This window comes from Lytechinus variegatus, chromosome 4, assembly GCF_018143015.1.
Source record: "Lytechinus variegatus isolate NC3 chromosome 4, Lvar_3.0, whole genome shotgun sequence".
Taxonomy (NCBI): domain Eukaryota; kingdom Metazoa; phylum Echinodermata; class Echinoidea; order Temnopleuroida; family Toxopneustidae; genus Lytechinus; species Lytechinus variegatus.
This window is the reverse complement of record NC_054743.1, coordinates 8870173-8896867: the sequence shown is the minus strand read 5'-3', so window position 1 is coordinate 8896867 and position 26695 is coordinate 8870173. Positions and strand designations below refer to the sequence as shown.

Genomic DNA, 26695 nt, shown 5'->3' with positions numbered 1-26695 from the left:
CATGCTAAGGGGTTTTATTTTACCAAATCAATAACATTTGCTTACTTTTTAAAAGCCTGCAAATCTTCAACGGTAGCTCCTAGAAGAATACATTGCCACAAAGTATACAGAAAATTTCAAGAAATTCGCAACACACTAGGTCCTACAGTAGGAGCCTACTCATATACCTGAGCATGGTGTTGAGCAGCCACTGCAGCCCTTCTCTCCCCTAAACTCCCGGCTACCATCAGCCACTGACGCACCCCTTCTCTCAGCAGCTCTACCCTGCGTTGTTCAAGAGCTTGTGTGATACGTGCCTTCTTCCTCCGACGTTCTTTGACGTACCTGATCCAGGCATGGAGTGTGTGCTGCTGAAGTCTCATGCTCCAGAGCCACAAGGCCATTACTGTCTTGCCGTTCTCTTCTTTGGCTTCACTATACTGCAGGTTGAGAAAATAATAATAATATGCAATTTTTTATATAGCACTTTTATATTATAGCGCTTATATATTATATGTATATAAAAATGTTTCTAAGCACTGAATACTATTACCCCGGCTTTAGCACAGCTACCCTGATCGGGCGCATCAAGCATTCAAGGAATTCCTTCCTACCGGATACCCATTTACTACACCTGGGTCGAGAGTGGCTAATGTAGATAAGCGCCTTGCCAAAGGACACTACTGCTGTGATGGGATTTGAACCCCAGACCTTGTATTCACAGTCCGGAGACTTATCCACTGAGCCAAAGAATAAAGGAGCTTTCTAAACAAATGGAAAATACAATTATTCATAATTTGATTTAAAAATAAAAAAATGTAATACAAAATCTACATAAAAAAAAACAATAACATAAAGTTACAGCAATGAAATGAAAAGCTGACACATGCAGGGATGAATATAGCCTCATTAGACAGAATGGTTTTCAGAGGCCAACTATAGTACAAAAACAATATGGCCCCTGAAATGGTATATAGGCCCGTATTCTGAAGTCGGGTTTAACTTAAACTCAGGTTTAAAGTTGTGGTTTAAGTATGGACAGCCAATTGTCACATAAATCTCTAACAGTAGAGATATCAAATTTCAGCTCATTTTGGCTCTCAAGTCATTTATAATTGTCTAGGAAGTATATATAGTTATTGTCTTCACCATCAATGAATCAGGAAAGAGCACAGTAAACATGAGAAATGTACAACTTAATAAAAAAATTGATACTTTTGGCTTCCCATACTTAAACCACAATTTTAAACCTGAGTCTAAGTTAAACCTGACTTCAGAATACGGGCCACTTGTTCAACCTGGCTAGATCTGCCACTGGAAACATGACATACATTACTGTGTTGTTTTAGGTGGACATGAATTAAAAACACCCCTTTTTATTCAATAGAGATGTTCAATAGTTCATGAACTGAATAGTATTATCATTACTATTGTTGACAACACTTGATCGATAGAGCCCCTGACATATTGGTGATAGAGAATATAATTTCCTCTGGCATGAACGGCTGCTTATCATATATTCAATGATTGAGCAGTTGAATGCACAGTATACCTGTTGTTTCCATTGCTTGAAGAACTTTGCTTGCATCCTGATCCTATTCAACCACAATGCCTGACGAGCCATAAGCTGTAGAAATGAAATAATAGTACATGTACAGCAGAACAGAATAGTTAAAGACTACACAAGAAGAACACAAAACGGTGGTTAACAAGATAAGAGTATTCAAAAAGAGGTTTTTCGGATCAGGAAAAAAACCCCACTAAAAACGAAAAGACTTTGATTTTTATTTACTTACTACTGAAACTGATAGATTGACTATTCTGTTTCCATATCCTTATGTATATACACATGCATTATTGTATATAATTGTATAAGCTGAAATATCTGAGGTGCTTAATTTTCTCTAATTTTGTTAGTAAGAAACTGCTAAAAAAATGTCCACTTCGTTGTATGTGTCACTGGTGCATATGAAACCGAAAATGATAATGCCGAATCAGTAGCATATCATAAAAATGTATCTCTACTAATTTGGGTGAACTTAATGCTTTTTATTTCCATTATGTGTTATTTACTGTTTTCTTGATGGCAAGAAGCCTGTATGCCTTCCATTGTTGGAAGCATCTCTGTCTCAATTTCTCAGCATGGAAAGTATCTGCTTTCGTCTCTCGCCTTCTGTCCTCTGCTTCCGTCTTAGCACACTGCTTCCACGCTAGAAATGCTCTCCGTAATATACCTATACAAACAACATGATCATCATTGTCATTACCATCATCATCATCATCACCATCACCATCATCATCATCATCAATATCAACATCATTGTTATCATTATTTTCTCAGTGTGGGAACGGATGAAATCTTTATATGTACATGTACATTACGGAGTTGCTAATTCTCTTGTTATCAAAGTGTCATAAATATGTAAAAAAAAAACACGATATGTGATTCTTCAGAAAATGGCATAATATCATCCACCCCTTAATATCTAAATGAACTTGACTACTGGCATAAGCCTACTTAATACTATATTTCAGTGAGAGATAAAGAAACTAGAACTCTTGTACACTGTAATAATGTAATGTTAGATAACATTCTTTTATTCTTCACATTATTGATCACTTTCTAAAGCTTTGTTTTCTCTAAAATCTTAAAAAATTGAATATAATTCAGATCTTTAAAGCTTTTAAAATAAAATATTTCTACCTCTATCTAACTGAGCTTGTAGTTCATGTAATCTCCAGACTTTCAACGCAGTATCAGCTGCGTGCTGCTGAGCATAGGCATGCCAAGTTGCTACAATCTGAAAAAAAAATGACAGGAATCAACATCAATCTACGATCACAACCCTTTCTAATTTAGCTCTATAAAGATTTTGGTCCACCGAACCAATCCCAGGCAATTCTTGCACCTCACTAAGTTTTGGGGTGGAAAAAGCTTCTTCCAGTTGTAAATATTTTGGGGAGCTTAAATACTGTCAGAATCCCACATGCTGTCATGGGACCTTGGGATTTGGCCAGACTGAATATTTACACCCTTCCTCACCAGACTTAGGTCGACCCTTGCTCTATCTGCACCACTTCTATGCCCGACATGAATTTTTTGGTGGCCATAATAATTTTATATCTAAATTTTGGCCAAGAAATGTTGGTTAGCTGCTAAATGTGAAAGAGGGTATCAGTTTACAAGGCCAAGGGCCCATTGGCAAAAAGTTACATGTCCGATTTCAGGAAATATAGATTGTTGATAAACCATCTTCATGCCTTTTGATCCATTTTTTTCTCTTTAATTTTGAATATATATGCATGCTAATATATACAGAATACACCAGTTCACTACATGTATCTGGAAGTGTTAGTAAATTGATGGAAAGTCCCATTTTTCAAAAGAGGGACATCGAGGGTTGAATTATTGTTAGAAAGTTTAAGTTATGTTAAATAAAATATGTTTTCAAATTAGAACATGATATTATAATTTTCCACTCTTGGATATATTTAAATATATGATGACTTTTTTTTCAATAATCAGGGATGAAACGTTAAAAAAATGGCATGCATCATAGATAAATGAGTGTCCATTTACACTAAACAACAAACCTTGTTGAGCATTCTTGTATTCCAATGATGGATAGCAATTCTCTCCAGTAATCTCTCCTCTTTGGCTGTCTCTACACAGACCTTCCAGTCTGAAAATGCATGCCTTGATAGGCAAAATGAGATTGTTAGGAAGTTGCATTAACATACAAAACTTGATGGCCCAAATTCACAAAGGTGGTTTTGAAAACCCACGGTTGAGTTTATGGTTTATGCAGATTTCCTGTATAAATTGCGCTTAATTTAGCGCGTATCTGTCACAGTGCGCCAAATTGACGCCTGTTACCATGGTTAGATATGCTATTTTATTCATAGAGTAGACTCATGAATAAAATAGCATATCTAACCATGGTAACAGGCGTCAATTTGGCGCACTGTGACAAAAGCGCGCATCAGAATTGGAATTTTTTATACACGTGCCAGATACGCGCTAAATTAAGCGTTATTTATATAGGAAATCTGCATAAACCATGGACTCAACCGTGGGTTTTCAAAACCACTTTTGTGCAGAATTCAGGCCAATCAATATCGAAATTAAAATTCATTACAGCTTTTTCTCAAAGTGATGGTACATGTACTGGGAGTGGAAGTATTCAAACATTTATTTGCAGTCAAATGGCTGAAGTAAAGACTTTTATATATCATGGAAAAAATCATGAGTAATCACACAGAGATATACAAATTAATGGTTACGTTTTTAAGAAAAATATATAAAAAGAATATTTGATACTAAATTAGTGCAAATAAGAATAAACACTGCACCAGGTAACAAACTAAATTGGTGATGTCTCTCTCTCTTTTCTTTTATACAGTTGCTGGATACTGCTTATTGAAATCCCCCCTGACTTGAGTCAAGTGTATAAAGCAGAAAATAAACTTTGGGGCCAGTATTCTGAAGTCAGGTTTAACTTAAACTCAGGTTAAAGTTGTGGTTTAAGTATGGGAAGCCGAAAGTATCAAAACTTTTATTAATTTGTATGTTTCTTATTTTTACTAAGCTCTTTCCTGATTCATGGATGGTGAAGACTATCATCTATGTATATTTCCTAGACAATTATGAATGGCAAAAATGAAGCTGCTGTAAACTGCTTATCTAAAAAAAGAGCCAATGGAGTAAATAAGAGAGTCAAAAGGGGCCTAAGCTTTCGATCCTAGCAGAATCTTCTTGAAGGCAAAATGACAAACATATAAGGTGGAACAACCATAATATGGACCACAGACATTCAACAGCAACACTGGAAACAAGGAGACAAAAGGGGCATTAGTGAGAAGAGATGACCAATCAAGTTAATGAAGGGGATGAAAGAAAAGGATAGGCAGACACAAAGGGATGTTAGTGTGAGTGAGGCCAAAGAAAGACCTCAAGTGGGGAGGGATTAAGATATGAGGCAGGCAACATCAAACAGGATCTAGAACAAAACAGTGATAGAGGGTATGAGGAAGATATGAATAACAAGAGAATTAGTGAGAGGTGGGTCAAACAGGTAACAAAGAAAGGCATAATAAACTTGTGCATAAGAGTAGGGAAAAAAGGGAAAGAGTAGGGAACAACTGGTAATGTGCAAAAGACATAAGTATGTATGATAGAGCATTAAACAAACTAAGAGAAGAAAGTAAGTGTAAAAATAAATCTGCAAGTATAAAAGTATATAAATATATCAAAAATGAAAAAACAATATATACAAATGGTGTAACTGATATTGTAATCCGCTAGGTGTGAGGGGCAATGATATAGTACAAAAAAAACCCCTGTATATATGGAAGGGAAGCAAATTGCCTAAAAGGGTAAAAGCAAATAAAGAAGCTGATGCTGTATGAGAGAGAGGGCGTATTGAGAAAAAAAACTAAACACAGTAAACATGAAAAATTATGAATGATTTGAGAGCCGAATGAGCTGAAGTACAATATCTCACTGTTAGTGATTTATGTAACAATTGGCTATTCATATTTAAACCACAACTTTAAACCTAAGTTTAAGTTAAACCTGCTATCAGAAAAAGGGCCTGGTACATGTAGTTTAACCTGTCAAAGGACTGCAAAATTGGATGCAGTATTCTCTAATACTTTTAGTGAATACAAGAGTTTCAAAGATATTTATTCATTTATTGAGTCATATCCAATTTTAATGGTAATTTTCTCACTAAAAGAGAAAGATGCTGAGAGAGAAGTAAATACTTGTTATCCAATACCTGAGTCTTCTACGATTGACAGCTGTTTCTTTGGTTGCTACAACCTGATACACAACATGCATCTTCTGACAATGGAACTGTAAGAAATGAGAAAGTCAATAATATATTTGAAATGCATGGATAGTTTGAGGAAGCCGTCTTTCATTCTACAAGGTCAAATTCCTGAAATTCATCACACAACGGTGGATTATAGTTGGAATATACTTACCCCAAAATTTATTTCACTTGCCCCTCAAAAGTCCTTGAAAAAGAAAGTTTCACCTCTTCAAAAAAAAGTTTTGCAGTTTTATAAACCACTGATCTTTTTTCTCTCTTTTGACATGAATTGAGCTACCTTGTTATTGCATTTCTTTTTCCAAAGTGATTTTATCTTGCCTGCCATGACCAAACTTAGGGTCAATATCATATCATATCGACCCTAATATTGGTCATTCTGTGAGAATTTTGCTTTCTACTGTATGAATTTTGCTTGCCCAATTTTGGTCTTAACTTCAAATCACTTGCCCGACTTTTACTTGCCCCTGGCAATCGGGCAAGTGCTTATGTAGCACCCTGGGTGTGAATAGTCCATCATTTCCTCCATAGGTTTTTCCCAGGTCAGATTCTGAACAGCACACTATAAAGAGCATACCTTACAATTATTATTTTTTTCTTTGAAAGATGAAATTTTTTTTTAAAGGTCCATATGGTATGACATATTTTCACTTTGTTATACTGTTAGTTGCTGGTTGTATGTCACAATATCAAATGCTAAATACACAAAGAATACACCCAGGAAATTCAAAGAAAAGTTGACACTTGCAAAGCATTATAAAATTTACTGTGTTTTATGAATTATTTGTGCTATCATGATGAATTTGATATAAAACAAATGAGTACATCATGCCCCTTCATCACATTGCTTTGTCACCAGGAGCTGAAAAAGGTGTCATTTTCCCTCCAAAATCATTTCATATTTTTGCTGGTTACTTCTTAACACAAACATTTCAGATTACACTTTTTTGTTCAGTGGTGACATATCATGATAGAAAATGTAATATGAATCATAGATTTGATTTTTATATAATTCTATGAAACGATTTTTAAAAACACAATAACAAAAAATAGAATACATTCGGCACAAATATTACTTTTTTCTTCAAAGAAAATTCCACCTGAATATACTTTAATATCAATCATGTGAAAGAGTCTATTACTCTCTTTCATTTGATACCCAATCCGTCATGGTAGTATTTATATTTCTGAATATAAAGTCACTTTTTATGTCTAGCAAGCGAACAAATTTCACTGAATTCCATAGGTGTATGTAAACTTTTGGCCTCAACTGTATGTGATTGTTTATCTTCTCACCTTCCATGCAATGAAGACCCTCCTAATCTGTTTCCTGTTATAATGAAGATCAGCTCTCTCCTTCTTCACTTCCTTCAGTCTACGGTATGAGACATACTGATCAAACGAAATGATAATCAATCTTTGTAAAATGTTAAATACTATGCGAATAGTCTCTCAATGTAAGAAAAGTCAACATTCTTCACCTTAATACAAGAATAGAAAAAAAGGGAGAAAATAACCAAAGGTGCACAGACAATAATTATGTTTATAACCATAAGATAAATGGCTAGATGGCCATTTGAAAAGCAGTATCAAAATGTTGACACCGAGAGCAATATTAAACAATTTAATGATGCAGCAAACACAAAAAGAATGTAGTAAATTGTAAAAGCTTGATATTTTTAAAATCATATACAACTAATATAACAGCTAAATATATATAAAAAAAAATTTCAACTGACAAATGAAATTCTACACATACAATTCTATATAAACACTTTGATAGAGCACAGAAATGCAAGATTACCTTTCTCCATATATCCCATGCTTTCCTGGTTGTTTGAATATAGGCATGCTCAGATGCTTTCCTCTCAAATTCACTCCTGGAAAGATTAAGTGATTCAATCAGTCAAAGAAAAAGAGATGAAATAAAACAAATATCATGCGATGATGGGAGCATATCATAAAAGATAAACAGATAATCATTAAGATTTAGAGAGATTTCATACAACAAATAAACAAAAGATTTTCACTGACAATTTGTTACAAGCCACACAAATCCTTGCAGCTGATTGGCCCAGAGCAAATTTGCGTGTGAAAATCACTCATAAGACACTATAATGTGCATGTAAATGCATGTTCCGCTGTCAGTCACATGCATAGCATACAGGAATGTAGGCAATGTACTACTCCACATACATGTTAAGGCCTGAACATTTCACTGGATCTTTTTTAAAATTAGTTGATGCTATGGCATCTGGAGATCAATAGTTTCCAGTGACATTTTACCATAATACTCTTCTTATTTAATATAAGACCATGAAACTCATTTTTTTTATATATATACATGTACATTTCCAAAACAGGAATTCCCTATTTATACAGCCTAGTAACATTTGCTCAGAGGAAATTGTAAGAATACAGTGACTTTCAATACAAAAACATGTACCATGCAGGCCTACCATGCACATAATGCTACAAAATGACGTTTGCATACAGTGTTGAATTCATAATATCCTAACAAGTATTAGCAATAATAACATGTAATATCTTTTGCATTTCTAGAACAGACTTCTTTTTAAAAATAAGATCATACCTCTGTCTTGATTCTACTGTGAATTCCATCCACCTTTTCAAGGCCTTAGCACTCAGGGATACATGGTGATGGTCCAAGGCATGAAACTGACAGAAATAAATAAATTAATAGCAAATTTAATGGTTGTTGATGTATTTTAGGCTAATCTTGCATTCAATAATTATACTAAGCTATTCGGTAAACAGAATTTGTACAAGAATAGACGATTTCTAGACTACATTCAGGTGTGCATATATATCCAAGATCCTCTAAAAGTAAATATCAATGCCTTAAAAGAGCACTTCAAATATTCTGGCCAAACATTATTGGCATGGAGGAGCTCAATAATCTCAGTCAACTTAACAAGATGAGTCAGGAAGTCAAAAGATGTTGGAATTGGATAGGTCATGTCCTCAGAAAGCAAGGTGACCATCATTGTTACACTGCTCTAACATGGAATCCAGGAGGAAATGGTAAAAAGGGTAGACCAAAAACAACATGGAGGAGAACTGTAGAGAAGGAGAGAAATATCTACGGATGGAAGAGTTGGAATGAGCCCAGGGGTTGTGCTAGAGACCGCCAAAAATGGAAAGAAAGCGTGGAAGCCTTATGTGCCACAGGGCATGAATAAGGATAGTAGAAGTAATGGTGAATAAATAATCGAAAAAAGGCCAACAACAAATTGCCTCATAATCTTTTACTACATGAAATCTTCGTCATGGAAATAACACATGAGAATCCTTATGAAAGCTGTTTCCATCTATGGTTTAATGCTATAACCCTACAGAACTAATGAACTCAATGTTTCATATCATACAATCTCTATGAGGATGAACATTCTGATATAACGATGAAAACATTTTAAGGACTCCCTACTGGGATCATAGAATCTATAATTTTATAAGGTGTGAAGACTGACAAATTAAAAAAAAATTGTAAGCCTGTAGTCAATAAACTTAGGGAAGGTGTGAATCAGTGCAAGGGTAATAATAATAATAATTGTCATTTATATAGCGCTTTATCAATCTATGACTGTTCAAAGCGCTTCACAATTATTATTACCCGGTCACTGGATTCATAGCATGTCATGCAGCCTGTTAGGCGCACACTTGCTAAACCAGCCAAAATGACGATTGTTTCCTACCGGTACCCAATTAGCCCCTGGGTGAGAGTGGCAAAGTGTGGATAATATAGGGAGTAATATAAAGGGTAATATAGGAAGTCTGCACACAGTGACTGTATGATGTATGGTAGACATGTGGGACTAGCAAAGATCACCACTGAATGATCACTCTGTATAGACTCTAGACAAAAACTGTACGATATTGATAGATCATCTAAAACAGCCACAAAATCTTTAAAATTATGGAATTGTTTACAAAATCAGCAGTAACATAAGACATACTCATTGACAAGCAATAAAGAGCAATTTTTTCACATGTACATGTACTTGTAGTGGTGAATCCGGTATGTAAGTGTTTGAAGAGCTTTCTGCCAGCATAATTTTAATGAGTAGACATAAGAAATAACAGGTGCCTGGATACACACCATCTTCTCAGATTCCTGCAGCTTAGATCTTGTTCTTTCTCTCCACTCAGTAAAGAACCTCCTCGCAAGTATGCTCTCGTGGTGTAGGAAGGCCTGAAAATAAGAATATTTCAAGCACAACAGCTGTGTTGTAATTCTCTTCAAGTAATAGTCTTACAAGAGGCTGTTATTAATACAATGTATTTGTAGAAATAATCCATTGAGATGTATACAGACTTATCCAAATGATCCAACAAAATGTGTTTTATGAGACAGTTTAATAGAGCAAAATTTCCATAATGTATATATATATATAGTGCACCAGACCCCCTATATTGGAGACCTACCTGAAATGATTTTTCTTTGTTTTCTAGTTCATATGGAAGGGTGTAATAATCTCAATTGATCATGGCATGAACACAACATGAAGTGAAGTAAGAATGGAAAAATGTGGTTCAGGCACACGAAACAGTTTATTATTTTACGGGATTGGCTGACAGTAACAGTCGGACACCTGTCATTCTCGGTCATCAAACTAAAAAAAGTTGCCAAACAAGAAATTTTGATGAAACACTCTCAAGGTTAACCGTAAAAGGACTTGGCTATTCGCGTGATAATGCAAAAATTTTGGATGTAAATTTTTTACCAAATATACTACAAGCCAGTATAAAAATTCTTGAAATAATAATTTTTAATATATATTATGAATAAAATATGCAAATTTATTTGTGAAAAAACACCCAATTCACTTCAAATTTTCTTTTTTTTTTTCAGATGTCATCTTTGTAATCTGATGTAAAGGTTTTTACAAAGAAAAATTGCGAAAAGCCAATTTTTTTTTTATGTATTTCTTTGTTTTTAGAATTTCTTACGTATTTCTTTGTTTCTTCAACTTTTCATCTTTGTTCTTTTGTATTTTTTCAATAGAAATTATTACAGACCATTTAAAAACTAAATTAAACCCAAAATTATTTAAGCAGACCAATAAGAATGAAAAATATTCACCCTATTATGAATTTCATCTCCCAAAGACTTTGTACACAAAGTATAAAAATGAGCCATTTTCGGCAGGACATTGACTCGTCAAAAGTCATGTGGCCTTGTGATGCTATTCCTGTGTGTCGCGAATTTGGTCCAGAATTCCAGAAATCTTCCCTGTAGAAACAGACACCATGCCGTTTAATTATAAACTGCATCGTGCCAAATACGGATTCTCATAACCACATCTAGGCGGTGGTTATTGGCATGTTAATCCGTTTGGAGTGTGAGTTAATTGGATTATTTGCTCTGTAGAAACATGTTGGTTTATTGGGTAATACGTTTTTTTGAATCTGCAAAAGATAAACCGTTTTTAGTGATTCTCTGTAGAAACCCGCCGTAAGACACTCATCCAATCTATCTAATTATTTCTTTTCTCATGTGTGCCTCGGAATAGAATATTTCAGATAGATGGCACTATATGAATGCCTATTACTATTAAGTCCAATGCCTGCATGCAAGGACCAATTAGAATTATCTCATACATCGTATACATATAAAATGACCCATTCATGAGAGAACAAAAGCTAATAATAATAGCTGGCTTTAGCTCAAGCTACCATCACCAGCACTCAGTGCATGCAAGGAATTAATCCTGCCGGGTACCCATTCACCTCCCCTGGGTCGAGTGCAGCACAGTGTGGATAGATTTCTTGCTGTAGGAAAACACGCCATGGCTAGGATTCAAACCCACGACCCTGTTTGAAAGGCGAAAGTCAGAACCACTAGACCACGACGCACCCAAATGGAACAAGATCCACACTTGGAATACCTTGGTACCTACAGGGACTTACCATTCTTTCCATCATCCTAACATCTTGACTCAGCTGAAATGATTGACACCAACGATAAAAACATCTACCAAGCTCACCTTCCCTGGTAACAAATAATAATAACAAATGATAGAAGGTATCAATGGAAAATAGAGCTTGGACGTACCATATACTCAAAGATGTTTCAATTCTACAATGAGTTATGCAGATTTCTTGCATTATCATGCTTAATTTAAGCATGAATTTAGCGCCCTTTGCCAAAGTGAACAATTATAATTGGAATTTTTCAGTATGTACACAATAAAACAAGTGCAATTATGTACACACAAAATCTGGATAATCCATGGTTTTGTAACATGATACAAAATGAAACTCCTTTAGAGAAATGCAGGTATACATGTCATGATGAGTAGTCATAGCTGTATCATGATTGGCATAAAACTGACCAAAGGTTGTCTCATTCTGTCTGAATTCCATGAAAACATACATTAAAACTTTCATTGGACATTCCACTCATATGATCTGGTGAATTTTTTTTTCAGTTAAACATTTCAAATTTTGAATATTAACTCTTTGCCTCCTATCTGCGACTTTCGTAATATACAGCAAACCACCGAACGCCTCTCTAACTACTAGTCAATAAGCAAAGATAGTTTCTACTGAAGTGGAAAGAACAAAGTAAAATTTTATTCTCAGACAAATTAATACAAAATTGAACAGTACCATACATATATGTTCTATAATGTTCTTTTATGGGTGCTTTGTATGGAAGATTGAATTGTAATGAGATAAAGGGTATAGAAATGAATAATAATAACAATAATACTATGCAACTTTTCTATAGTGCTTTATACAAATGTTTTTAAGCACTGCATACTATTACCCCGGCTTTAGCACGGCTAACCTGATCGGGCGCTCGAGCATTCAAGGAATTCCTTCCTACCGGGTACCTATTTACTACACCTGGGTGGAGAGTGGCAAATGTAGATAAGCGCCTTGCCAAAGGACACGAGTGCTGCGGCGGGATTTGAACCCGGACCTTGTGGTTCAAAGTCAGGAGACTTATCCATTGATCCACAACACCTCAACAAATATAAATGGACCTTTCAATACCTGTAGAATTCCATAGCCTGTGCATGGAGCGCCCTCTTCTTCTTCTCTAGCTCAGCATTATCTCTAAGACTGTGGATACACTTAGGAAGCAGGTTGCTTCTAGCATAGTGAGCATCTGCCCTGGCATACTGTGCCTGCATATAAGTGATAGAGGTAACATTAATTAAACTAATGAGTATGGGCTAAAGTTCAAAGAGTGATAATACCCTCCACAGAGAATCACATTTAAGATCCTAATGATAGTTTTTAAAGGTCTTAATGGTCAGGCCCTAAGTTACATCTCAGATCTCTTGAAATTGAAATCCCTATCTCATGACCATCATCTATGTAGCTCAAAAGATACACTCACACTACAAGTACCCCCACACAAGACTAAAGCAACACTAGGAGATTTCTGATGTCAGCCCACGACTATGGAACAAACTTCCCCTCAACATTAGGAATTCAACAAATTTACATAATTTCAAGTTCAAATTAAAAACCTATCTATTCCAATAGTATGTATAGCACCTAGGAAGCTCTTGCAGCGTAATAGAATATATAGATATAGTTTTTGCACTATATAAATGCATATGATTATTAAGGAGAACTAAACTAATATTGCATTAGAAATACAAGTTTTCACCTCTCCTTACTACAAAAATGACTATTTTTCCCATTGGAATTGTAAATATAGATAATGAAAACATCCACATGTTTCACAAATACCCTGTTGTCAAAATAAAGCAATGCCGACAATCTGAATTTTTATGGTAGAAAACAACATCTTGACCAGATTAATAAAACATGTCTTTTCTTTTGCTTCTCAAACTTTTTTTCAGTCGAGCATATGGAAGGCTCTCATCAAATGGAAAATAAGACAATATTAGACAGTTGAAATGTTACCTTACGATGTCTCCTCCATACTGTGTAGTGGCACCATTGCTGAAATACTGCAGTCAAAAGGTGCTTCCTGTGAACAAAAGGTTTATCAATGGTCATCAATTCCTCCATATTTGACTTGATTTTGTTATTGGTTTATTTCTTTTCAGGTATTTTAAACAGGAGCCAATATGAGGAGTTTTCAATCATATTTCATGCTTGTAAAATACCGAAAACCCCTTATAATTACTGGAGTCAATGCCCAAGTAACATATATATACATGAATATTCCTTTTTGTAAATTGGATATCCTTATTTTTCACTATTCCTTCATTAAAAATATCTTACAAATAATCTGATATTCAATCTCTTTCCTATAATAGTTTTAATCAGGACTGTACACATTCACATGGAAATGGTCAGTACCCTGAACTGTAATTACTGTATCTCATGAGCACAAAGCAAGCATTTCTGTGAAGGAATGTTTGAAGATATATGTTTGCTACCTGTGCATTTGTCTTGCTTTCCTTGTAGCTGAAAAGAGTCTAAGCTCTTCTCTGTGTTCACACTGCAGGATCCATTGATTCCAACAACGTTTCACCAACTGCAAGAAATTAAATAGCAATTTATAGATAAAACCGATAGTAACGATTCAATACTAACTAAATTATAGTTGCTGAAACTGAAGAAAAATCAATCAATAATGATATAAATGAATTTGTTGAAATTGAACAAGAAAAGATAGCGACAACTCAAATTATAATAATAATTTACATGTGCATGTAGATGTTGAAACTGAAAAAAAGTCACTGTGACAATTCAATAAATGATAAGTTACTTGTACATGCACATACATATATAATTGTTGAAAATGACAAAATGGGTTTCTAAAATCCAAATTCCTTATCAACCAAGTAATAAAAAGCCTAGGGATTTGATAATTTTGTTTCCAACATAACAACAGGATGGTTGATATACAAACATCCTTACAATATTCAAATGACTAATATTAACAAATGAATTTTTACCAGACCGGTTTACAGTGCATCAAAAAAAAGGGAAACCTGTTTTGAGAGATAGATTTCACAATTATTAAACATGTTTTTACTATAAATTTGATACTCATGGCAAGAGTGGAATCTCATCTCTGATTTGACACCAACAGCTCAGCAAATCAAGGCAGATTACAGACAATAAATATTGAGACATATCAGAAATGATTTGCACAGAAACTCATGTGTGAATCTGAATCCACTCTCATTTCAGGGATCAGTGAGAGAACCTAAACAAATAATACAAAAGAGATGCTAATGAGCCAGTCATTGAATAATAATGGTTGTAGTATCACAAACCAACCTTGTCAAATTTTTCTGCGCAATCTGGTTTTGACATTAAAATTTCAAACTGGTCTTGCTCATTAATGCACGGATTGTTCATCTCGAATTAGGTATCAATTAAAGAGGAATAATGGAATCTTATGATTATGTAAATGAAATATCATAATTCATTTGCTTTTGACGAAAAAGGACATAGGAATCCTGGTGTCCTCTTTTTCTGCGATGCACTGTATAATAACACAGAAATGCACATATTTTTATTCATAGACTTGTGAATATTTTATTACCTGTACAACATCCATAATTCAACATCCTAAAATCAAGGCTAATGGAGACACTTACCATCTCTTGGTGCAATTCTATTGCTTGTTCTTTTCTTCTTTCTTTCACTCTTCTCTGAACAACAGCAAGTCTCAGCATCAACAGGCCCAGTTTCTATTATTGAAAATTAGAGAGGTCAAGAACACAGAAACTTGAAATTTTTCACAGAATAGCTGACATGTATTAAATGTAAAAGACAAGTGAAAATGAAGTGCTTCAATAAAGTAAGATTACAAACTGATCAATTAAGAACTTCTTCATCCCACTTCCCATCAGGAAGGATCACCTGATCATCCATCCAGTTTGCATTGTTTGTTTTAAGCTTTATCTTCATAGAAACTCATGTTTGTCGATTTTTTTTACTATTTTCAATTGCTTTATCATGTTTTGTACATGTCAATGAAGAAGATATGGAATGCAATGTAGAACACTTAAAACAGAATTTGGAATTTAAAAATGCATAAATGCATGCTTAAAATGTCACATTTATTTCTGAATGAGAAAAAAATGGCAGCAAATTCAATTTTCCTATAAATTCTATTATCGTCTTTGATCTCTTAGAGAACATTCTTCAATGACAGATAAACTTAGGACTTACCTTAAGTTGTGTGTTATGATGTATCCTTGCTATATCTTCTTTTCTCCTCTCAATGTGTACTTGATGAATATCTTTTTACATTTATGATATGAATCAAGGAATATATGCATCAGTGTCTTTTGCTTTCAGTGAAGACAGCCAGAGCTATAGGAGACAAAATTAAAATAGGATTGTGTAATGATTAGTGTTTGAATAAACAGAAGTTTTTGAAAAAGTTCAAATATGTTTCAAGCAATGTTCATGGAGGAGTGCTCATGAAATATCTCAAATAAGTTAATCATCATCAATTCCACAACATTCATTCTTATGAAAAATCATTGCATTGCAAGCCCAAAAAGCCCCCCCCCCCTAAAAAAAAAAAGAGAGAAAAAACAAAAAAAAAAAACTTATTAAAATAGGTTGAAAATTTGAATTTATCCTTGCTTATAAAGCATTTAACACATAATTGATGAAAAAGTCTTACATGCAATATGTTGCTTTACTTGTGTGATATTAATAAATCTCAATCAGTATATCCAGCAATTGAAAAATCAGATTATGGACTTTAATGTAAATCTCAAAATACATCTAAACCTACAGACAAATAACATGATGAAAGCAAAATAATAAAGGATACAGAATCTCCAATGAGTGAGGAGTCTCCTCATCCTGGCTCTGTTACCAAGACGATCAACCTGTTCTTGGCGCTGTGCTAAGGATCGACGGGTAAACCATCTCTGATTCCAATGCTGCCAGGAATGGGTTAATAGTCTGTCAGAGTACACCTGGTAAGCTTGTGCTAAATGTAGTATGAAAAGGAGAGTGACAGATAAAAGGGTGATGATTATTAAAGAGTATATATGAGAATACGTGCCTCAACCTACCAACACATGTGTATCTAGAATTCTTGATGTAGAATTTTCACTATAGTACCTTCTTCGTTAAATGCTCTGATCATTGATAGCAATCTCTTCATCTCTGAAGACATTTCTTTGTTCCAGTCCAGAGTTTTAGGTTTACAATTTCATTCTATACTTTGATGCGTTCTTTTGTTGTAAGCACTTTGGGCCAATTTGGGAAAAAGTGCAGTACATAAATAATGTATAATAATAAATAATGATTAAGGTAATAATATTAATAATCTCTTTCATCAGCTTCAGAGCTGTCTTAGGATGATGATACTCCTCTTGAAAAGAAAAGTATTCAGAATTTACTCTCATTTGCAGCACCTGTGATCCAAAATAAAGTGAAACTTTGAAATGACACAACTTTCATATTTTGCATCCAATTTCTTTGAATTTTCTGCATTATGCTTGTTAGATTTTCTAAATTCATCGTGGCCTTCAAAAAGTGAAAACAAGATCCATTTAACTGTATTTTATCATCTAAATATATATACCCACACTCCATGCAGGTGTAGGCAATAGTGATTCTTCTTCACAAAGTTTTAAAGATAACATAGAAATAAACTAATATATTTAATCATAATGATCATACTTGCTTGTAGTGATTGATATTTTTTTTTAATCAAAACTCTTTAAAACACTCTACAATAATGGAGAGTAATAATATTGCCTTTACCAAAGTAGATGTTAAGCACTCAAAGTATTAAGGTATAATTCCTGCCTTTTCCTCCATCTGGGTTGAAAGCAATACAATATGGAAAGATTTCTTGCTGTGAAAATTCAGTAGGATTAAGTAGGATTTGAACCCATGACCCTCTGATTGAGAAACAGGAGTCAGAACCACAACACCATGATGCCCCTGATGTGAAGATTAGCAACTCAACCACCTTTCAACCTAGTAGTCTCTACAATCAGTCTATACGAATCAGGGGGCCATTTCATAAAGTTGTTTGTAAGTTAAGAGTGACTGTAAGAACTGGTGATCCTTTATTGTGGTAAATGGTGTATTCATTGGTGATGGTTACGCGCGTAAGAAAGGTTCACCAGTTATTCTTAAAGTTGCTCTTAACTTACAAACAGCTTTATGAAACACACCCCCCCCTGATCAATAAAGATTCAAGGTGGTGATCGTAAATTGGTTCTCCTTTCTTCTATGAGTCTAACCCATTTGCTACCAAATCATGGGTATTCCTTGAACAAAAACTATGGAAACTTAAGTTATTAGTATTGTATTGTAGAGGTGTTGTGGCTCAGTGGATAAGTCTCCGGACTGTGAACCACAAGGACCAAGGTTCAAATCCCACCGCAGCACTAACGTCCTTTGGCACGGCGTTTATCTACAATCGCCACTACGACCCAGGTGTAGTAAATGGGTACCTGGTAGGAAGAAATTCCTTGGAATGCTCGATGCGCTCGATCAGGGTAGCCGTGCTAAAGCTGGGGTAATAGTATGCAGCGCTTAGAAACATTTGTATTAAGTGCTATATAAATGTTGCATATTATTTTTTGTATTCTTTGGGTTAAGGACACTCACCATTGATTCTCCTTTTCTCCTTCCTATGATGAGTGTATGGTATAAAGCCTTGGTAATAACATCTAGATACCAGTGTCTTTTCATAGTGATGCTGAGCTTGCCTTTCTTTCTCCTTCATCTCCTGTTTCTGTAACCATCTTCTTCTCCAGCGGAGGCATTCCATGCCTGAGAAAAATAAAACCAATAGATTAATACAATATTATTAACATATCAAGCATATTGGCCATGACTCCTTCTGTGTACTCAGCATTCAAAGAAGGAACAAATAAAGATATTGTACCAGTATGTATTAACTAAAAGCTCATATTGTAATACAATATACATAACAAAGGGAAATAATGTTCAAAATGATTAAACAGACTTCTTTGAATTAACCATTAGTCATTTTGCCTCCGAAGAAGATTCTGCTAGGATCGAAAGCTTAGGCCCCTTTTGACTCTCTTTTCTTTGAATTACAGATATATCATCAAAGGAATTGTATGTTTTAGTAATTGCATAATGGCACATACATGTACATGGCAGACAACAAACAAGATTCATATAAAAATTTCCACAATTAAAAAACTAAAGGATATTAGAAATTCAGTTTATTATTTCCTATTAAAAAGAATCTTAAACAAACACCTACAATACTTTCCTTACTTTAGTGTTTAAACAATTTCCCTACTCTATTTTCCCTGCCCACCCCCACTCACTCCCCCTCTCTCCATCTCCATCTTTCTCTTTCAACTCACCCTCTGGACGAGACTCTCAGCCCAGTACTGCAAGGCAAACACCTCAGCATCATTCTCTTCTCTGCGCTGCTGCATGGCAGCCCTCCACTCATTCCAACAGAATTGCAGTGCATGTCTCTGATGAACCTTCTCAGCTTTCTGCTTCAGTACTCTCTTTGCTCTCCTCAATGTGACATAGTGCTTCCATGCTAACATGGCCTTGAGTAGCAATGTACTTGAGGCTTTCAAGTTGAAAGTAATAAAAAAGACAATTACATGCACTTTGAATAATTACGTATGTATAATTAGTCATAGATGCACAAGAAAATTTAACATATGATTTTACACCCCATTCAAAACTTTTACAATTCATAGACAAGTATTCAGAATTTAGAATATACCATATTCTAAGGAGAAAGCAAACATGGAAGTAAAAGGGGAAAAATAAATAAATAAAAATAATGAAGAAAAAGAAAGACAAAGACAAAAGATTAAAGAATTTTAAAGAATTAGAATAAAGAAAAGCCAGAAAGAGAGAAGCAAAAGAAAAAAGAGAAAGGATATCATTTTAAGCGGGGGGCAGGGGCAAAGAAAATTATTGTTATATTACCATGGATAGTTGAGATTTCTTTCTTGGCATTCTTCACCTTTTCTCTCACAACAAATGCTCTCCAACATATCCATACATGTTGGTACATCTTGTATCTGTGATAGGAAGGAAATAGGTGATAAATACAGGATTCATACCTTTCCTATTTAGTATGTCTTCAAACATAGAGAAGTGAAAAGCAAAGAAATCATAAAGGTTATGAGCACAAATCACAAGTCATCTACATACAGAGCTACCAACCTGAACAAGAACATTTTAGTATTTTTAAAGCTGAAAATCAGTATTTTGGCGAGGAAATCAGTATTTTCAAAGAAATACCATAGGACAACACATAAAAATGAAACTTGAGAAATCAGTATTTTGCATGAAACCATCAGTATTCTTCTCATTTTTCAGTACTAAATACGGAAAATCAATACTACTTGGCAGCTCTGTACATGTATCTGCCCGTGAACTCAGTCATAACACAAACAAGTCATATTTGACTTCTTATTTAGGAAGGGGTTTGTGTATTTGCTTCTAGGAAAGCTGCATTCCATCCAATACTGTCTTTTCAAATTTAACTGTGGACCCGTGCATGTTCTCTTAAAAGAACAAATGTATATATTGGCATTTGAAACTGCATTTTAACAAATTAACATCCTCTGCAGAAATGACTACACCAATGTGTCCAATTATGACTTGGCCTAATACCATGTAAGCAATTTCACTATGAAATACTATTTAACATTTTTTACAGGCATGCATAAAACCACTGATACTGCAGTATTTCACAAATACAGGTATAACTTTTTTACGGATTCACTAACAAAAGCTGCCTTTTTCCAGTTTCACACCTCACAATATCTCACTGTCAAACAGAGACAGGTTGCTATGTATTTTTTGTTCAATTTTTTTCATGGCAGTGTTGTGGTGTAGAAATAAGTTGATATACATGTACATGTTACATGTACCCCATAGGAGGGAAAAAGTAAGAAAGTTACATTCTCTCAACAGGAGCCTCTTCATAAAGCATCAGTCAATGCCAAGATTTGGGTTCAAATCCCAGTCTGGGCAGAGTGGTTTTCTCACATTCTTCTTCAATGATTTTTATAAATCCTACAAATTATATTGAATTATGATAATACTTTAAAATCCCCTGGAGCCTTCTGATTCTTCCTGAAAACCCTCTCAACCATGAACAAGTTTTCTCTTACCTATGATGATACTCAGCTCTTATCATAAGGGTCCATTCTCTGCGCTGTATCCACCAGAATTCTCTCCACTCATCAAACATCTTCCGCATCAACCGAGAGTTGTAATGCTCCCTGGAGTTCAAGAAATGGAAATCACAATTCAACTTTCTGTCTGCTTGAAAATAGGACAAACAGAGCTACATGTTCATTTTTTATTTGACAGGTACAAACTAATCCTTTCTCGAATCAAAATTTAAGATCATTTTTAACAAAAGGATGTCAAGGAATGTCCAATATCACAAACTAGCAATCTCCATGAGTAATGTTACATTCAAATATATTTGTTGTTGCGGGCAGGTAATAAGAAACCCCAAATTCTCAGAGCCCCTTCAAACCAAACATCACAATATGGGTTCAAACCATCAAGGGGTTTGAACCCACATTTCCACAACCTAGGTTTAAAGTGCCATTTAATTAAAACAAATAAGTACATATTGCAAATATGCACACCTGTAAATAGGATCAGGTTACAGAATAGTGCTAGGAACCTCTTTAGTAGATTTGTGCCACAAAGAATATGTCTGGTTTTCATTTCGGAATGCATTAATACACCCATAAATGAAGTAATAAAATTATTATTATCATGACTACATTATAATTTTAAAGTGAGGGCTCTAGATACCTGATAATTGATGGTCTGACACCAGTGCAAGCATTCCTTCTCCACACCCCAAAGTACTTCCTTGCAAGAAACCTGGAAAAGAGAAAAGTGTACATCAACACCCCTGGCATATTCAAGACTGTTAGGCCCGAATTCACAAAGGTAGTTTTCAAAACCCACGGTGGAGTCCATGGTTTATGCAGATTTCCTTCATAAATCACGCTTAATTTAGCGCGTGTATAAAACATGTCCAAGACTGTTAGAGTATTTAATGTCCATTTGGTCTCTTAGCAGATGGTTTGATTCTCACACCATTGGAGCAATGTTGAAATAAATCTTCTCACTGAAGCATATTTTTTCAGATTATTCAGGATTTCTTGGACATTCCAGTGATAGCATAAAAGATTCAAGACATTTTACCTGATTCTGAGTTCATTCAACCTTCCTCTTTGTCCCCACGTATACTCAAAGTTTACAGTTTGGTTCCCATGATGCTTTTGGTCACCATCACCTCTTCTTCTGACACTTTGTGTAATCCTGCTTCTAGCATCCTGCCCCTTTACATTGGATACCTTGTGACTTCTTGACCTTTGGTTTGGGTCTTGACGAACTGGAACAGGGATTCGGGATTGGAGCCTTGGTTCTAAATGTGCTTCACCAAATGTCACATGTTTGGTTTGACATTGGGAGGGGACCTGCGTTACTGGCTTCCTCTCATCAGCGTCTTTGACATTGTCATCACTATCATCATGATGAGTATCAGAGGAACCTTTCCGATGGAGACGAATCCTCTCTGCTCGAAGCTGCATCGATGAGTGGAGCTCATAGAGGATGGCCTGTTTGGCGGCAGAATTGGTCTGGCGGTGCAGGTCACTCAGAGAAAATTTGTCAGCTTTGTGATGGGCTTCGGCTAATGAGAGGTTGGGAAGTGTTACCTTGGAATTGCGCTTCTCGGTCATTTTCATTGGTTTCCTAACCATACACATAACCTGGGCTGTATGAAAGAACGAAAAATAGGGAATCTAATTACTTGACATGCAACCAGTACAATTAATTTCTCTTTAAAAATTTGCTTTTTCGCAGGATAAGACATTAAATTTACATTAAAGGACAAGTCCACCCCAACAAAAACTTGATTTGAACAAAAAGAGAAAAATTCAACAAGCATAACAGGGCAAGTCCAAGAAAAGGTCACCCTGGAAGGCGAAATTTAATCTTTAATTTAAGAAGTTATCTTTGGTGGGGTAAGAAAGCCCAAATGTGGAATTTTAAAATTTCATTAAGAAAAATTTGATAATATGCATATTTATGCTAATTTGGGGCACCTAATTTGCATAATCAGTAAAATGGGCGTTACGTATGGGACAATTATAAAAACTCATAGAAAATGAAAACAAAACTTCTGAGATTCAGTCATAGGTGGGACATGGACCCCCTTACATCTTATTACTTTTGGCAGAAAAAAGTGGTGTCATCTAATTAATTATGCAAATTAGGTCTTGTCCAAGGATGGAATGTCCCATACGTAATATTTTGAGGATGTTTTTTTAAGTTATTTCTCATAATACAATACTTGTATTGTTGCATCTCTGGGAAGTTCTAATTTATTAAGTATGAAAATGTTATACCACAAAAAGTTTCAAAAATGGAGTTTACTTTTTAATTAAAAGTTAATTAAAAAATTGTTACGTATGGGACAACATGTTACGTATGGGACATTTACACACAATGTCAATGGGGAGATTTGTGTACAAAGTGAATGGAGAAAAACAAATTTGAAGAGTGCTCTAAAAACTGATTATTTACCTTTTCTTTAGTTTTTAAACACTGATTTGTTATGAATACTGATTAATGAATACAAATGAAGCCAAAAAAAATGTGAAAATGGAAAAATATGAAAAAATAAAAACAATAGAAATACATAAGAAATTCATAAAACCATGAAAAACAAGGAATAAAAAGGTTGAAATGGCTAATTTCCCCTTCAGTGATATCAAATATGTCTCAGTAGAACATTTAAAAAGAAAGAAACTCTTTTGTTATTTCCATATTTTAAATTATTTCAATTTTTGAATTATGGGGAAAATTGTGTACGTTCTCTATGGGGACAAAATGTCCCATACGTAACTGTCCCATACGTAACATGTCATTAATTTGTTTAATTAGAGTCTGTAATTAGAGGGATTTGGCTTATGACATGAAACTTGCCATAAATGTACTATAGTATTGAGACTTCTATCACACTAAGTTTCAAGTTGTCAAGTGAAATACTTTCAGAGAATTCTCAACTTGAAACTAATGTATTAAAAATTGTCTTTTCTCTGCGTCCCATACGTAACGGCGCATCTTTTCGCTCTAAAAGGTCAAGATCAAGGTCATATGTCACAATTTTTTGCATGATTATTCTTCTCCTAGATGTCTACCATCATGAGGGTATTCAATCTAATCAAAGTCATTTAACACTATTTTTCAGGTCATTAAAGCCTCTGAAATGTCCCATACGTAACGGGCGCGAATTCTTGGACTTGCCCAACACTGAAAATTTCATCAAAATCCTATGTAAAATAAGAAAGTTATGGCATTTCAAAGTTTCGCTTATTTTCAACAAAATAGTTATATGAACGAGCCACTTACATCCAAATGAGAGAGTTGATGACATCACTATTTATTTTGTATTTTATTATATGAAATATGAAATATTGTTATTTTCTCGTCATTGTCATGTGAAATGAAGTTTCATTCCTCCCTGAAAAAGTGGAATTCCATTATTTGAACATTTTGTGCTTCAGGCAAGGAGGTCCTAATCGTCAAATTCGTAAAAATCGTATAATTCAAACAATAAAAAACAAAAGAAATAGTGAGTGACATCATCGACTCTCTCATTTGGATGTAACTGGCTCATTCATATTTTGTTGAAAATAAGCGAAATTTTGAAATGTTACAACTTTCTTATTTTACATCCGATTTGGATGAAATTTTCAGCATTGTGCTTGCCTGATTTTTCTCTATTGATTCAAATCAACATTTTCTGAGGTGGACTTGACCTTTTAAAATTAAATACATGTATCAAAGGTAAATTTCTTGTACTTGTAGTGAACTGTAGGCTATTTATGAATACATTCATGAATTCCAATTACAAACAACATTTACTTAAAATTCATCATCAAAGTTCAAACTTCTACCATTATTTAAACAAAAATAATTTATAATTTTTCCTTCATTCTTTTCTGTTAGTTCTTCTCCTTTGTCTTTGAAAGTTTGATCATAATTCATATTTCCTTCCTCGACTTGAAGGAAACCTTTCTATCTTTCAATTTCATTACCGCATAGCCATATCTACACGTATTGTAGATCTAACTTAGATCTGGCCTCATTTTTTTTTTCTTTCCTTCCTTAATTCTCCCTTCATCCCCCCCCCCCTCAAGCTATGTATGACGAAGACTCGGCGGAGCATGTCTCGATCTAGCTATATTACATGATTTTTTTTTTTTTTTAAATACAGACAAATTATACATCACTTCAAAGGTTTTTTCAAGACAAATTCAATGGTGAAGACCAAATTACAATTGGAGCACTATAACTGAAGATATGGCCTCTTAAAGGGACGCTATACGCAGAACTTTTCTGCCACCAAGACTAGTACCCATTGGGTGGCAGATCTACAGGTACTTGTAGATCTAAGAAACTTCCATACTTTTTTTTCATGTAGGTGACTAAGTTAATTTGACTAAAATGCAACACAAGAGGTGATCTTGTAGAGCATGGCTGTGTTATCCTTATATTTTTCTCATTCAAACAGCTTCTATTTGTGAAAATATAGTATACAAGAAAGATAACAAATTCGAATAAGACAAGAGAAATGCATGGAACGCTTTGCGTTGTTAAAAAAAATTAATCAACTCTTGGGGGTCTCATTCCTCAACAGACTTTAATCAGAAAATAAAAATGAATGTCCCACTATACTTCCCGGTATCTGTAAGATTTATATCATTCAAAAGTAGAAAATTAAGTTTTGCAAGTAAATTTTTTTTTCTTTCTGTTTGTCCATGTTCACTCTGTATTCTGTATAATTACCATGTGTGGTAAAATGTACCACAGTCTGGGGCACGCGCGACTGCTCCCTACATATAGTACTGTGGGATGGGTTGGAACATAGATGATTCATGTACTAAAGAGGCTGTGTGCACACAACAATAGACCCCAAGCCATGTGCATTCATCCATGCTTGGGTGCACAACTCAGCAGAGCTGCATTGTCAGGCCAGCCAAGAGATCTTATGATCACTTTGAGAGTCGACATGAGCGAGACGAGGACGTCTGTTTTCTAACACAACCTTTGCTTCGCCCGTTCGCTCTTCGAGTTTATCTACAACAGCTACAAGTACATTATATCTACAAGCTACATCTACATCAGGAATACGTCACATCCCATTAATATCACCACATCGTGCAAGTTACTTTGGCCTGCTTTTTGGTTCTACCTGCATTATTGTTTTCACCGTGCTTTCGGTTATTTTCAACGTGCCCTGCACCATCACTTTCTTGGTAAGTATCACTGATACTTCCCTCCTGATAACCCCCACCCTTCCTTCCCAACAAATATCCTATTATTTTACCACAATGGCGCTTGCGAATCTTACTTTGCGCAAATTGGCATCCCATTAGATTTCAATTCATTTGTTTCATTTATTTTGAGTGTGCTTTGGGAGTGTTCTGCTTCCTTCATAAATTTTTGGAAGGGGGTAGATTGGATAATTTTGAGTGTGCTTAAAAGATATAAAGTACATTGGGCTTTTGATTTTTTATTACTTGTGATATGATAGTGATATTCAGATTATTTTTCTGAATGCTTGTTGTCTTGCATGGGAGCGAGACTCCAGAAATAAATTTGTATCTTTGACATTTTGCAAAGCATAAGTCAATCCTTGTATTTAATACGCAATTTGTTTTTTGGATTTAAACTTGTACTAATTTTACTGTCCAATTTTAGTGGGATAATTGTATCAAATTCTCCAGATTATCCCAGCTATCAATTTTGTTATATTTCCCACATTGCGCAAAATTGCGAGATTTTGGAACTTTGATTTTCTAGTCTCTTTCCCATATTTTGTTTGTGTAATTTTTGAGTGATTCTGAATGCTGAATTTTCATGCTCTTTGCTGTGTT

At 34.7% G+C, this 26695-nt stretch overlaps 1 protein-coding gene across 1 annotated transcript in view; it reads right to left on the bottom strand.

Annotated features, from left to right (window-relative positions):
• LOC121412469 (protein SFI1 homolog) overlaps positions 1 to 22489 on the bottom strand; it is a 30296-nt gene extending 7807 nt beyond the window's left edge. The window contains exons 1-22 of the mRNA XM_041605282.1: positions 21951 to 22489; positions 20891 to 21001; positions 19695 to 19789; positions 19102 to 19326; positions 18372 to 18536; positions 16570 to 16731; positions 15954 to 16024; positions 15377 to 15469; positions 14204 to 14301; positions 13722 to 13788; positions 12837 to 12970; positions 11745 to 11826; positions 9934 to 10026; positions 8407 to 8492; positions 7618 to 7693; positions 7110 to 7205; positions 5760 to 5836; positions 3574 to 3676; positions 2684 to 2780; positions 2053 to 2213; positions 1532 to 1606; positions 168 to 419 (exon numbers count right to left, since the gene is read on the bottom strand). Of these exons, the coding sequence (XP_041461216.1) occupies positions 168 to 419; positions 1532 to 1606; positions 2053 to 2213; positions 2684 to 2780; positions 3574 to 3676; positions 5760 to 5836; positions 7110 to 7205; positions 7618 to 7693; positions 8407 to 8492; positions 9934 to 10026; positions 11745 to 11826; positions 12837 to 12970; positions 13722 to 13788; positions 14204 to 14301; positions 15377 to 15469; positions 15954 to 16024; positions 16570 to 16731; positions 18372 to 18536; positions 19102 to 19326; positions 19695 to 19789; positions 20891 to 21001; positions 21951 to 22489 (2958 nt within the window). The remainder of the gene's footprint in view (positions 1 to 167; positions 420 to 1531; positions 1607 to 2052; positions 2214 to 2683; positions 2781 to 3573; positions 3677 to 5759; positions 5837 to 7109; positions 7206 to 7617; positions 7694 to 8406; positions 8493 to 9933; positions 10027 to 11744; positions 11827 to 12836; positions 12971 to 13721; positions 13789 to 14203; positions 14302 to 15376; positions 15470 to 15953; positions 16025 to 16569; positions 16732 to 18371; positions 18537 to 19101; positions 19327 to 19694; positions 19790 to 20890; positions 21002 to 21950) is intronic.
• Between the last annotated feature and the right edge of the window lie 4206 nt (positions 22490 to 26695).